General features: G+C 34.9%; 1 protein-coding gene across 1 annotated transcript; it reads right to left on the minus strand.

Moving 5' to 3' along the window:
• Window positions 1-2926: 2926 nt before the first annotated feature.
• On the minus strand, window positions 2927-13064 carry LOC142336354 (uncharacterized). The gene is made up of 8 exons (XM_075385118.1): window positions 12728-13064; window positions 11828-12466; window positions 10578-10719; window positions 10118-10248; window positions 9506-9587; window positions 4314-4416; window positions 3579-3716; window positions 2927-3216 (listed from the first exon to the last, which is right to left on the minus strand). The coding sequence occupies exons 1-8, from the start codon at window positions 12827-12829 to the stop codon at window positions 3135-3137; spliced, it is 1419 nt and encodes a 472-aa protein (XP_075241233.1). The 5' UTR covers window positions 12830-13064; the 3' UTR covers window positions 2927-3134.
• Window positions 13065-14677: the final 1613 nt, after the last annotated feature.

A 14677-nucleotide genomic window follows, 5' to 3' on the forward strand; every position in this document is an offset into this window, starting at 1 on the left:
ACTTTTTGATACAGTGAGCTTGAACCTGATTTTGACAGAAGATGGCCTCTCAAATCGCAAACTTTGCACAAGTGAACAGGGAACATTATCAAATTTTGTTGGCTGTAAAGAATCTATTGGAGAGATGGTGTGGTAGACAGCCTGTCCAGCTATCATTTCAATGTCTTCATAACTTTATCTTCATCTATCCTGAACCCCGAGGATGAGACTCTCTCATACTGCTAATGTCAATGATGTTGTCACCTTTGTCGGACATAAGTATGTACAGCAAAAGCTGCGAAGTCTTGATTGTTTTGAGTTTTTAAGGGAAATTGGGCCACTGTGGTGTGAATTAATTTCTCCACATTTATGCTCTTGATGCAGTACCCAGCAAGCCGGTACTTCGAAGCAACTTAAAGACTCCGGTCAACCAAGAAGAACTGCAAAAATTATTGCACAAAACCAGCGCTTTTTGCGAGCACCAGGTGATGGAGCCAGGTCCACTTCTATAAATTGAAGGGATTTTTGACATCTGTTACAGAAGGCAAAGTAGTCTTTATGCCTGATAGCTTTTCACATCCAGCAATCCAATACTTATAATCCAGTATTTCTCACTCACCCAAACAGTAGAAACAGAGGTTTTTTTCAACCACAAGTTTGACTGGCTGTCAATGAATCTCTTAGTCTTTTTCTATACAACACAAACACTCAATATTCCCACAGGCGATGGCTTCCCTGCTTCCCTTGCAAACAAGGCAGCTTGAGCTTGAAGATGTTAAAAAAATTGTTTCCTCTTATGATGAGACCTTGTTGCGGATTGGCAGGAAATGTTTGCATTGCGACTTGTGTCATTCGTATCCTCAGCCTCTGTTTTATTGGCAATGATTTCCATTAAATTGTGCATTCGGGCGTTCTTCATTAACCAGTTGTTAGGATTCAGAAGAATTGGCTTCACTTAACGCTTCTTGGCATTGAAAAGAGACCATAATTCTCTGATCTTTTGTTGGGTTGCAGCTTCTTTGCAGTGGTTTTGAAAAGTGAAGAATTTTTAAATAGGAATCGCATCAGATTTATTTGGAAAAACACGAGACGCAGCAGAAAAATTTATGTTTTTATAACTATTTTGCATCTTAATTCTTCGAAAACTGTAGAGTTTGTACAAATGAGCGCTTAAAACATACTGCGGTTGGCCAAATATTCAGTCTAAGTTGTGCAGTGCATCTTTTCCTTTGCTTTGCAATGAGCTTTGAATCATCCATTACATTTGTTTTCCTTTTGACAAATACAAGAGCCTTGAGATATGTCATTTGTTTTAACATTGGCTAAGGGACTGAGAGTCAGCAACGCTTCTGAGTGCACCATAAAGCTAATACTCTCTGTAGCCTATTGCCGCTCTTTTATGACAAAAGGCATATCAGTAGCGGTTCACTCCTCTTCATACATAATAAAGTCTGCGTTTCCTGCTGCTCACGTCCGGGGCGTGGCATGCTGTGAGAAGCTCATAACAAAATTTTTTGAGCAATTTGCTCGCATATTGGAGCAATGTTTGGATTGACAAAAGGTGGTGTGATTTTAATTGCTGAAGTTATGGAGTGAATTGGGATTGAACAGATCGCTGCGTGACCGCTATTTGGGACCTTTGTTGCGATGGGGTATTAAAACCAGCGCGTTGAAAGGAAGCGTAAGGTTTTTCGTTGGTGGCTATTGGTTGTGGTTTAGCATGTCGCTGGACTTGGTGAGATAAAGGTGGAATCACTGGAAATAGGATATTTACTGGTTCATGAGGCAGGAATGTGGGCGGCATAAACGCATATGAATTTTACGAAGCCGAATGAATTTTTTAGTGAGATCGTTGTGTTTCTCTTTGAAAGTTAAATTGGCGCAGATTCCCGCCCACATCTAACTCAACCCGTACGGATGCAGTCAAATAATTATTCATCCCGGCTGGATTTTTATCAGTCAGAACTGGTACAAGTATTTCAAAATCTTGAAATCTCATTTAAAATCTGACATGATTACTATTTAAAGGGACTCGATAGTAGATATGTAGCTGATTTCTTTTTTAGTATTGCAAAGATATTTTTAGTACAAGTTTGTACTTTTCTTGATACTAACCAGGATGCACAAAAATTAACAATTTGATCAGAACTTAGTCCTGCGTTGTATAAGTCTTAGAAAAAAGAATGGCACAAAGAACTTTTAAAGTTTACTAAGGTCATTTGTATATTTGTATTAAGTTTTCCAATTTGGCGTAATTAGGCCGTATCAAGATCGAAGTGGTATCGTACTGGGGTCTTACCAATTTTAATAAGGCGTTGTAAGTGAAAAAATAGCCTCGGAAAACCCTCTAGTCAAGCTAACAACCAACTTACTGAGAACTTTCTAATAAAATGTCTGAAGTTTGTACCTCCCTTGTTTCCTGGAACAAGTTTTAACTGCTAATCGGGGCTCATCATCCTACACTACATTTGGTTTCTCTTTTTTAGCATCTTTGGATTGATTTTTTACTGGGTGAATGAATCTTTCTTGTGTAAAATACTGCATCCTAAATTAATTGGAGAAATTGTTTTGGCTTTATACGGAGGTGTGCAAAGATTTCTTTTTTTTTCATACTTGTGAGTCTCGTAGCCAATGATAAAAGGCGTTCAAGTAGTACTCCGAAAGCGTCAATCGTTTCATTTAAAATCCATTTTAGTATCTCGGAATTGAGAAAACATGCAGTACAGTTATTTTGTACGCTGTCGTAAAAGACTTGATACGGCCGGATACCATGCCGTACTAAGTTTCATTTTTTTTCTACGGCAGTGCATAAGTCCTGGTAAGTTTTCAAAGATCTATCTAAGATGGGAAAACTGGGTAGTCTATATAATATTAAGTGTAACCTTTTCTCGGATGTCTAGGGATGGAAAGTTAGACAGCCAAGAAATCTCAAGTATAAATGCAAAAATTCTTTGCTTCACAATTAATTCTGAAACTATATTTACTTTCCTTTATTTAAAATCAATTTAGATTAATTTGTTTTCACAAATTTTCAGTCTTCGTAGCTCCATTTGTTTTGTTTTGAATCTTCAGACAGAATCTGCATTTGTTTTTATATTTTTGTACTGTTATTTTTGCGTGGAGTAGACATTTTAGTTTCTGAATGGGTCCCTTGATTAACTTCTAAGCAGACCCAGTTTGTTCTTGAGGGTGGCCGAAGGGTGCAGGTGTGCGGCGGGAATCCTCTTCACCGTGTACCTCAAAGCAGACAGGACCTTTTTATCAATTTTACACCATGTGCAGAAAAGTTTTATTGTGATACGAGGGCGCTTCAGACCGGCATTTTTACGGCTGTTTTTTTCAATAATTTGGGACTGATGTCATTTCTTGTCGGTTTAGATATTTTTCCTCTTTTTGGAATATAACCAATTCTGATCCCTTTTTATTTAAGTTGAAAATACCGCTCAAATATGCTCATTTCTTCTGTTTTATTAACTCTCAATCCCTTCTTATAGTGGTGAAAAAGAAACAAAGCTTAAATGGTTCTCTCCCATCAAAATACCGGTCAAAAACAATCAATTGGTTTTTTTGGGTAAATCTCAAACCATAAGGTAAGCTACCTCTCACTGCTCCACTCTGGGTTTATGGTGAAGTGTCGGGAGGGGTTGTAGGGTGGCTTCGTGAACATACTCAGGTCACATTGGTACTGGATGGGCTCAAAGTGACCAGACACTCCAAGGCCAGACGTACGCAGAGATCTAATCAGAGAAACTTTCAAATTACAATATATTTTTTTCGGCAAACATATGTTTGAAACTCATGCAAGTGGGATTTATAGTGGATGTAGTTTCTTGCTCCTCAGATCACAGGGCGCAAAACTGAAAGTCAAGAAATGACCTTTTTCCTATTTTTAACACCCATAATAAATTGTTCCCATCATGGAAAAACTATTGAAATGGGGGTAGATATTTCTGGACCAATAAGTTGTAGACGACGAATATGCGTAGACGGGGGCGGGGAAGAGGGGTACAATGGCACATAAAAGGCCAAAAATTAGTTTAACCATATTCGAATTGCTTTGAAATTGGATAAAAGACATAGAAGCAATGAATTCAGTTCCCATTTAGAGCTAATACCCATCCCGCACTGTAAGTATTATTATGCAGACGAAAGCTTGAAAAATATTTTAAAGTTCTCGGAAAGTCTGGAAAGCTAGACAAGAATCGTAGCAGTTATGACTTCAAAGAAATACTCGGTTAATACTGGCCTTCTCTAACATGGCTTTACACCGTGACAAATATTCAGTATTGTCACAAGTTTCAAAGATTAAACTTTTTTATTAGCTGAACTGGAACCTGTCAGTGTTAAGTGGCAGCTGTTGTTGTTGGGTGGAGCTCATCTCAGCCGGGGTCTGTCCTCCGTTCAGTCTCTTCAGAAGATTCCTCACTATCTCACGCTCTAATTAGCACATCACTGATTTTACGTATAAATAAAGGTTGCAGGGAACAAGAGATCAGTTTCAGGACACAAAAAGAAGAAACATTTGCTTTTATAATGCCGTGTGATCAGGTTTAAATTTTTCTTGCACGCGTTGTAAAATCTATTAATTAGGGAGTGAAGCTTCGCCCAATTGGAGTGTGCAAGCTGATCTGCAAGCTCGATTAGAGGGGGCAGCCAATCATAATGAATTTACTGGTAGCCGAACCCAATGAATGGGGAAACTCAATCAATTAATGGTCCTAAAGGGATGATTATAGAATCAGTCGGGTACAGATTCTGTATCCACAGCGCAATCATACAAAGGTAATTAAATTAACCTGATACAAAACAAGAAACAAAGAGATAATTTTTTTTTTACAAAAACAATCACAGATAATCGTATATTTAGCCTATATTAAGACAAGGCGGCTCGGTAATGTGCGATCGCACATCAAGTTCCGACCCCGCTTATCCACAATTCTGGCATAATTGTCTACCAAATGAGGAACAGATAGAAAAACACAAAAAATTCAAGTATTTTTTAAAAAAAAAAACTGGTCTATGAACGAAAAGATAGCCTCCATAGCAAATAACTAAGTGGAGTAAAAAATGATGCGTTAGATTGATGAGATATGCCGATAATAGGAAAGCGAGCGAAGACGAACGGCAAAATCAAACAACAACAACAACAAGAACAACAAACATTAATTGCATCAAAAAATTTATGTCCGTTTTAAAAAAAAACTTAATAACAAAGTCAAATTAGCGTCAGATAAAACTGAAAATAAACAAAATAACATGTAATTCACCAAAAAAAATATAGTTATTCATCAGTTCATAATAAATCTTGGTAACAATTAGACAAAAAAGAACAAACTTTAAAGTTAGAAAATTCGTGAATTTAAAAAAAAAAAAATTAATTTCAAAGTAATGAAAACCATTAGGAATCAACTAAAATATCCTATAGGTTTACAATTACCAATGCTTTTATAGAACTCTTGGTATTCAATATTTTATGCAGTTACAAAAACAACAACAAATAGACAACCAACTGAAAATCAATTAAAACTTGCCAGAAAATGATTTGGAAGCGTAAAGCCATAGTTTGGCCACCAAATATGTTCGATTGCACCTTCGTCGAACATCGATTATTTATTTTGTGGCCGCTCATTAATGAATATAGGCAACAGTTAGACGAAAAGAAAAAATGCAAAATTATGTAATACTTGTTTTCTTTCGGAAAAAATTTAATTCCAAAGAAATGAAAGCCATTAATTAAAAAACCAAAAAGTTGAATAGGTTCGTCCATTCTTCCAATGGAAGCCCTTGAGACCTGCAATTATCCAGAATATGTCTTGCGTCTACAAAAGAAGGTCAAATATGACAAAAATCAAAAATTAGTTTCCTTTTTTTTGTGAAAAACCCGTGTCGAAGCCAGTAAATTCGTAATAAATTCTTTAAAAACATTAGAATTTGTGACACCAATCCCTTTTGACACCTTCCCTTGACAAAAATAATGTCATCTTTAACCTTTAATTAACGAGACCAGGTAACAAACAGACAATAAAAGGAATAAAATTGCGGAGTTGAAATGTTTTTTATTTTTCATTTTGGAAAACAATTGTTTTCAAAAACATGAAAGCCGTTATCTATTTTCTCATATCAGAACATCGGCTCATCTATTTTTTTTTAGGAAAATCCAATCAAACCGGGTCATTTTACAGGAAATTAAATATGAAAAAAAAGACCAAGTAAAAACTAAATTAAAGACAAAATTAAAAAATTAAATTAAATTCTTCGAGAAAGTTTGTCGAAGCGGTAAAGAACCAAAACTTTTATCTTTAAGGGTTTAAATATCATCAGTTGTGCGTTATTTTGAACACGACAAACGTGATATATAAACTGAAAAAAAACGTGACAATTTGACAAAATTAGAAAACATGAAAAATGGGAAAATAACTAAAAATTAGAAAAAATTTGTGAAATCTAGTAGTATCGAAGCCAGAACACCATAAATCAAGGCGTCAAACAGCAATAAAGACTAAATTTGATTTCAGCAGAAAAAAGGAGCACTCGTTGATTGCTGACACTAAGCTACAAGTTGACCAAAGTAAGAGAAAAATGGAGGCAAAGTTCAATAAGCCATTTTTTATTTAAAAATCAAATATTTTAAAAGTCAAATTGACCATAAGCTTTCAAGCAATCAACTAGATAAAAAATTTTTGAGTTAATTAGGAAGCCAATAGGACCTATCACTAGTGAGCTTTGAATTGAAATGTTCTGTTATTTAATTAATATAAAAAAAAGTTCGAATTTTTTTTTATAAAAAACCGACTGATGACAATCCAAATTAATTTTGAATTGTAACGGTCCAAGATTGGTACCGAACTAGTCCTGCTCGCGTTGATTGTCCATTAGGAATATTTAATTTTTGGAATATCGTTGATATAGATTTTTTGTTTGTTAAAAAATCAAAAGTAAATGCTGCGTTTTTGATAATCAACGAATAAAGTTAGCAAAAAACGGCAAAGTTTTATTTACAGAGCACTCTCAACGGAAGTCAAAGTGGAATTAGCTCTCTTTTCTGTCTACAAAGATTGTGTTAGTGGTGTTTGGGTGTGCACTTTCTGCAAATCTAATCAGAGTGGACTAAAAAACTTATTCCGTGCTGCTTTTGATGAAAAAGTCTGAATTTTATGAAATTTTAGCCAGAATTTGTGACAAAAAAAATCAATGAAAATAGCCGCAAATGTATTTTGTCTTTAAACGTAAAATCAACAACATTTTCATGAAAAAATTTATTAGATTTTATCAAAATTGGCGAAATTTCAATCAAAAATTCCCAAAAAGGTGAATGAAATCAACGGAATTCACTCTATTTTCTCGAAAGTTTAAACCTCGATATCTCCCTGTCAAAAACGAAAATCAAAAAAATCTTTTTAATTCCATATTCTAAGCTGGACAAGCTTTCTAATGATACCAGTCTCAACTCTCTACGATGAATATATCGATCGGCCAAAATTAACTGAACAAAAAAAAACCCCATTTGATTATATAGTTCCTCCCCCCCCCCCTCAAGAGGGGTGGGAACAATTTTGTGATTAGATTAATGACAAAGATTGGAGGAAAAATGGAAAAAGGAAAGGATGACTTTTCTACAATATAAATATAAATCGTTATTTCAGGCAGTAAAGATTCTGATTCCAAAGAATTTTATCAAAAACTATTGATAATTATATATATATATATATATATATATATATATATATATATATATTCACGTTTTGAAATGATTTTTTAAAACTCTTAAACGGTGATAATCCATTTTTGAGCAGTGAGATCATCACATCAAATAACAAGGTGGATGCAGTCGGATTCTCTTTTTAACATCTGTAAAAGTGCATTTGGCTAAAAAAATATTTTGTATAGTTTTTTTTTGAATTTTTTGAAAAATGACAAATAAGAAAATGGCCTGGTTTGATTCAACTTAATTCAACGAACTATGTAGGGATTGTAAATTTTCTTGAATGTTCAAACAGATTAACGTATTGCTCATCTCGTTATTTCTTTCAAGGCATACTGGATCTTCAATCGAATTTCACTTAACTGTCTAACATACAAAACATTGAGCTCTTAATTTTGACGAAAATAAAAAAAACGAGATTAAAATATTAGATAATGTAATTAACGATATAGATAATTAGGCGGAAATTATGAGTGTGAATGAATCAACATTATATTTTTTCGTGTTAAACTTTATTTAAATCTGACTTGTTAGTTTTTTGTTCTACAAGTACGTCAAGCCTGAACAAAAATTTACCTCAACTTTATAAAAAAGGCTTAGAATTTATAACTAATATTCACAGATAAGCTTACTCCAATTCCAATACTTCAAACGAGTAATTGGCCAAAACTTTTTTCCCGAAATCCATCAAAAAATATTTCAGACCAAATTCAAGGATTTAATCGTTCTTGTGAACATTGATGTGCGCAATTGCAAAACTGCTTTGTTCAAAATTTGTATTGAGAGAGAGATTAATCACCAATTAGGCTGTCTTTCATTTCGATAATTCGATACCGTAACCATGTGAAAGAGTGGCGTAGAAACGAGTTTCTTATAGTGTGAAAACAAGTGACTTATGGCGTGGAAATACGAAGTATTGTCCAAAATGTTCACACTAGCCCCAAAAATAAGCACCATGAAATATGTTTGCACTTATAATTTGGTAATTTGAACTAAATTTGCTTTGGGTAACTAATTTTTACGCACGTTTACAACTCTAATCTTAAAATATGCATAGTGGAAATAAGTTACAAAATCGTGTAAAGTTACTCTAGAAATCTGACATTGGCCACGTACTGAATGTGCAAAAGACAATTCAAATATAAGACAATGTTCAAAAATAAGACAATGTTGACAAAAAATGTCAACATTTCTTGTCAACATTGTCTTAAATTTAATTGTTTTGTCTATTAAAAATCAATGATTTTTACAGCCTCTGATCGCTTTTTATAACTAATTTGGAGGTCTGACGATGATTAAAATAAGTCTTGTACCAAAAATGGCAAAAAGTTTTTGTTTACATGAAGTTATAATTTTATACCTCCCTTTTTGGATAGACCCTAACCACTACCCCAATTACCAGAAATATGTGATACGGGCCGTTATAGTTACGGGTGGTTAACGGAAGGGATACCGCCACATATATGTCTTCGATTTAGGAAAAATTGCATCATTTAAAAATAACAACTCGAGAACAAAGAACTTATTTTGAGCGTGGCAAAGGATGCACAAAAAATGAACGAGTCAATGTCTGATCTTAAATGAATTTGATTGAGGTCATGATTGCCAAATCAATTTGATCGAAACAAATTCTGATTATAGTTTTTATGAAATGACTGTCTCTGAGCATACAAAATTTTGCTCTAGAAGGGTCAGCAATTGTGAACAAAGACCTCAGCTTACGGAGGAAAATCCCCCCCCCCCCCCCCCCCAATATTTGCCCCTCCTGCAAAGTGAACCATTGAATTAATCTCATATGTGGTGTCAAATAAGGGAATCACTAACCGTGGTTTGGGGCTGTGCTGGCCCAGCTCTGCAAATTATTCTGGAAGTCGATGTCGTCATTCCAGTACTGGGTTTTGGATCTCTAAATCAAGAGACACATTTCAGACAAAATTAGAAGTTGTTCATGGAAGTAAAAGTAACAAATGCACGTCATTTATCTCACGTTTAAAATCTTTAAGTTTTCAGCTCTGAAACAAATTCCGATTATCATGGGATCTCGAGATACAAATAGAGTCTAATGGTCACTACTGTTGTAGAATGCAAACGCAATTACTTCAAAAATTCCGCACACTTCTCACATAAATTCAGCCCAGATTAAACAGTATCGGCAAAAGTTTACAAATTTCATATAACTCCAGTCGTTGTTAGCGAATTTCAGCGCATTTTGCGCACCCATGTTGTTTAAATATTAGAAAAAAGGACCAGAAATTGAGGTTAGCAGAAATGTGGCAAAGCAAAAGTATACATTAAAAAATTGAGCGAAATGCTGCTCATTTCTTTAGAATTTTTGCAAATGTCTTCGTCCCGGAATCTTGTTCCGTAAAGCTTCATCTCTAGCCAAGTTTACTTTGAGTAAATTTCGCAAAATGTTCGAGCAGATGAATGACTGACTTGCAACCCATTTGGAGGTGCGCGCATGGTGGCCATTCGACTGCTGGGCCGAGAGGCATTCGTGTTCAGCAGTTCTGCCATTGGGTCTTTTCTCACAACTGCCCACACCTCTTCGCCCTCCTCATTGTAGCCTTAAACATTCAAACAAAATAACCGCCTTGCATATGTTTGAACCAAATAAAAATTGCCATATAGTTTTAATTGCAATCTCTATTTGTACAATGTAACATTGTTTAAGGTTATAGGGGTCTGAGTGCTCACGTCATTCCTGGTTGAAGTGACCTCTAATCAGACCATACCTAGACCATTAACCGAACTTTGAGCACTCGATTTTTTTCCAATTGTGTAAGAATGACCCGCTGTATGCTCAAAGATCGGTGGCAGTTTTTATGAGGGCCAAACTTTCCTCTTTCACATTGCCATTAAAATTAATCATCATTTAGAATTATGTATTGCTGACCTTTGAACTCTGTTGGCATCTGTTGTTTGTTTGTGTCTGTGACTAGTTGAGGCAGATTTAGACTGTCAAAGTACTCCTTCACTGCATCCTTCACCATATCTTTAATATCTGCATTTCCACTCTGGAGGTGCATTGGATCACCCTAAACAATCAATCAAATTGAACTAACAAGTTGCTTAGATATACGAGTTCATTCCAGTCGAGTTTTTGTCTAAAAACCCAATTTTTTAACGAGTTCAGTCGCTGAGAAAAACCAAAAAGTGAAAACATACAGTTAGTTAAAGAGAGAGTGAAAAGATATGAACAGAATATTATTACCATATGAATAAAAATTCTTAGGGTAAGTTCGCTTCCAATATCATAAAATTTCAAGTTGTTGCCTTAAGATTCAAATTTCTGAAAAACTGTTAAAATCCGCCTCATTTTTAAAAACGATTAACTCTAGACTTTTATACTACAAGCGCCCCTAAGGAACAGAAATTAAAATCGGGTATTGGGTTCGTTCTATATTACTACCTTACAATCTTACAGAAAAAATTATTGCTTGCTACACTCGCTGAGGTTCCACGAAAAGCCGCCTTTTTGCACGAATTTAAAGTTTCTACAAAATTTGACAGGAAAATTTGAGTTTGGACCTTTATGAAACTTAATGAAACTGCTCAGTCATTACAAAATTATTCGGATGTAATTCCTCGCTGATGTTCTGGGGACAAACGATTTTGAAAGCAAATTCCTACTCAAGGCTAAACACATTGTTGCAGTCCTTCCTTATTGACAAGAATTTAACTCTTAACAAAAGGAACCGAACTTTGATGTGGAAAAGTTTTATTAGTCAAGTACTCCTTTTAGAGGACGGCAAAAATTTTAGCGCATCATTAGAGTTCTGTGCTATTTTGGTGGTCTAAAACAATTTGTTACTATCATAACAAGTTTTAAACTTGAGAATTTAATCTGGGATTTTTAATCCGAAAAACTTGTATTCCTGTTAAGTGTGTTAAACAAATCGTATGTTAAGTGTATGTTAAGTATCTTAAGTGAGTTACTATCGTATATAAAATAAATATATGCAAATTTCAGAAACGCCTAAACAATTTTTATAAGCAGCCATCTCTTCACAGGTAATCAGCAAGATTTTGCTTAGAAAGTACATGTGAAGCTATACTGTTAATGTGTTTAACTTATTCGGAAGACAAATAAATCGAATCCCTGTAAAATTTTCTTTCTGTCGGTGTTCTTTTGAAGATCTGTACCTTTGTTTTCTGCAGTATATCTGTCACTTGTTTTGTGACATTTTCTTCCAATTTTGATTTCTCAAAACTGGTTGCGTTTTTAAATCCCTTAGCTTGGTCTTTCAGAGCTTTTGTGTGGCTTGTATTGCACATATTTGAACTGTACGACACTTTTTTGTTCAGCTGTTCATTTAGCGGCCGTCCAGAAGTGACAACCTTCGTGAAACCATCCTTTTCCTGCAGTTTTTTGGACGTTTCTCTCAAGGTTCGATCCGAAAACTTTCCCAGATCGGGTTGCAAGGCACTGCTATTAACATTTGCTGACTTTCTCAAATTTGCGAAACTAGCGTCGGCTGTAACCGGCCTAAACCCGTCTTCAGCGGCGTTCAGGTTTGCAATGCCCCCACTTTCAAGTCGTTTTTTGTTGAACAATCCTCCAACGTATGTCTGCGCCGAACCGACTCGTGCCGAGCTTGGTCTTTGGGTTCGGAAGTCGTAAGTTGGAGCAGGATCTCCGATGAAACTAGCGATTCCTCCCGTGAATGTGAGTTGGTTTTTCACGTAAGAGGGTGCGCCGTGACTTCTCATGTTGTAGTCATAAGAACAGGGGTTGCTAACCGCACGCGCCGCAACCTTCTTTGTGTAGTCTTTTCGGTTGACCTTTCGATATTAGAGTTTTTGACAAACGAGATCATTAACAGAGTTGTTAATCGAGTTTTCAACGAGTTGACTCTTGTTGTTTCTCATTTCAACAAATTTATGTTACTTGTATGTCGGTTATTCAAAAGCTTTTCTATTGCTTTCATACTTTGGGATAACTTTTTCTCAACATGATATATTTCATTGGCCTGAACCGAGCAAAAATGCAAAAAAAAGTTCTTTGAAAACAAAAAATGAGGAAAATAAGTCAAAAACTCGCACAGTATTTCCATCTTCTCTAGCTTGCTGGGTAATGTAGTTTTTCCTAAGCTCGAACTTGTCAAATATCGGAAGCGAGGTATTGTTCAAAACTACAGCAGGCATAATTCCAATAAAGCTTTGAACAAAATTTCAGTCTGGGAGGCAACTTTATTCCCCTGTCAGATTGTAAATAACGCAAAATGATTTCTTTCACAATCAATAAAGTCTCAAATTAGTTTTTTATTCTTTGAAAATTGCTTTTCTCAACAAATCTTTAAAACGCAGTCGCTTTTTGTTTGTTTTGGCTCGCAGGTGCAAAATTTTATGGGAAAAGTTTTCCTAACAACAAGCATGGAGAAACGACGGAGAAAATCCTGTAAATAATTAATTAAACTTGTGAGTTTAAATATTGGTGATTTATTTTGGATACATAATGTTGACTGGCTGCTCGAATGCTATGTTTAGCATGGTCAAATAAACATTTTATGGAAAAATATGGAAATATTTGTTTCGTTTCGGAAACAAAGAAAAATGTAACCTCAAATAAATGGCCTTTTATTATTTATCAAATGTCATCTGATCAAAATGTAGTATTGGAGCATCAAAAAGATACTTTTTAAAAGTAATTTGTTTAATGCCATTGTGAACTGAAGCAAATTTTAAGAATTTTGTGCTGTCAATGAATAATTTCAATATTATACTTTTATGCAAAGAAAAAGGTGTAAAATAGATTGGAGCGATGTTTTGCTATACTTTCCTGAACTGTTCTCGTAGGATGCGTCTTCTAAGAATAAAGAATTAGCGGTAACTATTAAACGCTCCTCAATCTCTAACAATACATGAAAGAGAAATACCAATGTTTCCCAAGCACGCTCAGTCAATTTTGAAAGGTGGGATGATTGATGCCTTTCATTTTGGAAAAGAGCAAATAAACCATATTTCGGGAGCATTTTTGCACACGTACTTTATGCAGGTTGCATATCATGAGGCTGTTAAAAATTTTGAAATTGTAGTATCTGTTTGAAAGTGTGTACCAACGCTCATAGCGCTCGGCTTCAGCAATTGTACAAAAAATCAATGTGAGAGATAAATATACTGATAAGTCCCTAGTCCCGAAGAACCCAGAAAAACGATGAAAATGTGTGAAAAATCTTGGTTTTGATCACTGTTTTAAACGTAGCAAATGTTTGATTACGTTAGGTTTTAGAAAGAAACGAGGAGGCTCGGTAATTTAATCACACTGCTCATCTACATTTTTTACTTAATTGTCCAACAAATGAGGAAAAGATTAAAAAATTAACATATCAACATATCGTTCAACAAACTACTACACGAATAAACCAATCTACTTCAGAGGGCTGATGAGACCTGCGACTAGCATAATATGACCACCAGAAAAGACGGCGATAAACGTCAAATAGTTACAAATATTAGTTACGACAAAAACTCGTTAGCATTTTTGTGAAAACCATTAATAACCAAATCAAAATGGCATCAGATAAAACTTACGCTAAAGAAGATGAACCTCTGATTCAATTACAAAATATTAGACTTTTCTCCAATGCGATTTGGTAACAAGTTGACAAATAATGAGCAAAAGGTCAAAGTTTAATAAAACATTGCTTTTTCTGAAATCAACTAATGTCAAACGGATTAGAAACATTATACATCAAACGGAATCATTGAGAGCTTATTTTCTATCTCTATAGAAAGCGATTGAGACCTTTCAATATCCAAGACATGTTATATGACTACAATAATAACGACAAATACAGGCAAAGAAAGGAGAACAAGCTTCACGAAAAAATTTGCACAAAAAATCTGCAGGAAAACGATGTACCAGCCAATTAAATGTTAAATTATCCACCAAAACCATAAAAAAAATTGTATGTGCGGTTTTTTGTCAAATGACCAGAGGACCGCCCATTTTTGTGATACTGTGAAAAGAAAACAAAAACCTACAAAATAGGC

This window comes from Convolutriloba macropyga, chromosome 3 (genome assembly GCF_964194025.1).
Source record: "Convolutriloba macropyga chromosome 3, txConMacr16.3, whole genome shotgun sequence".
Lineage (NCBI taxonomy): Eukaryota > Metazoa > Xenacoelomorpha > Acoela > Convolutidae > Convolutriloba > Convolutriloba macropyga.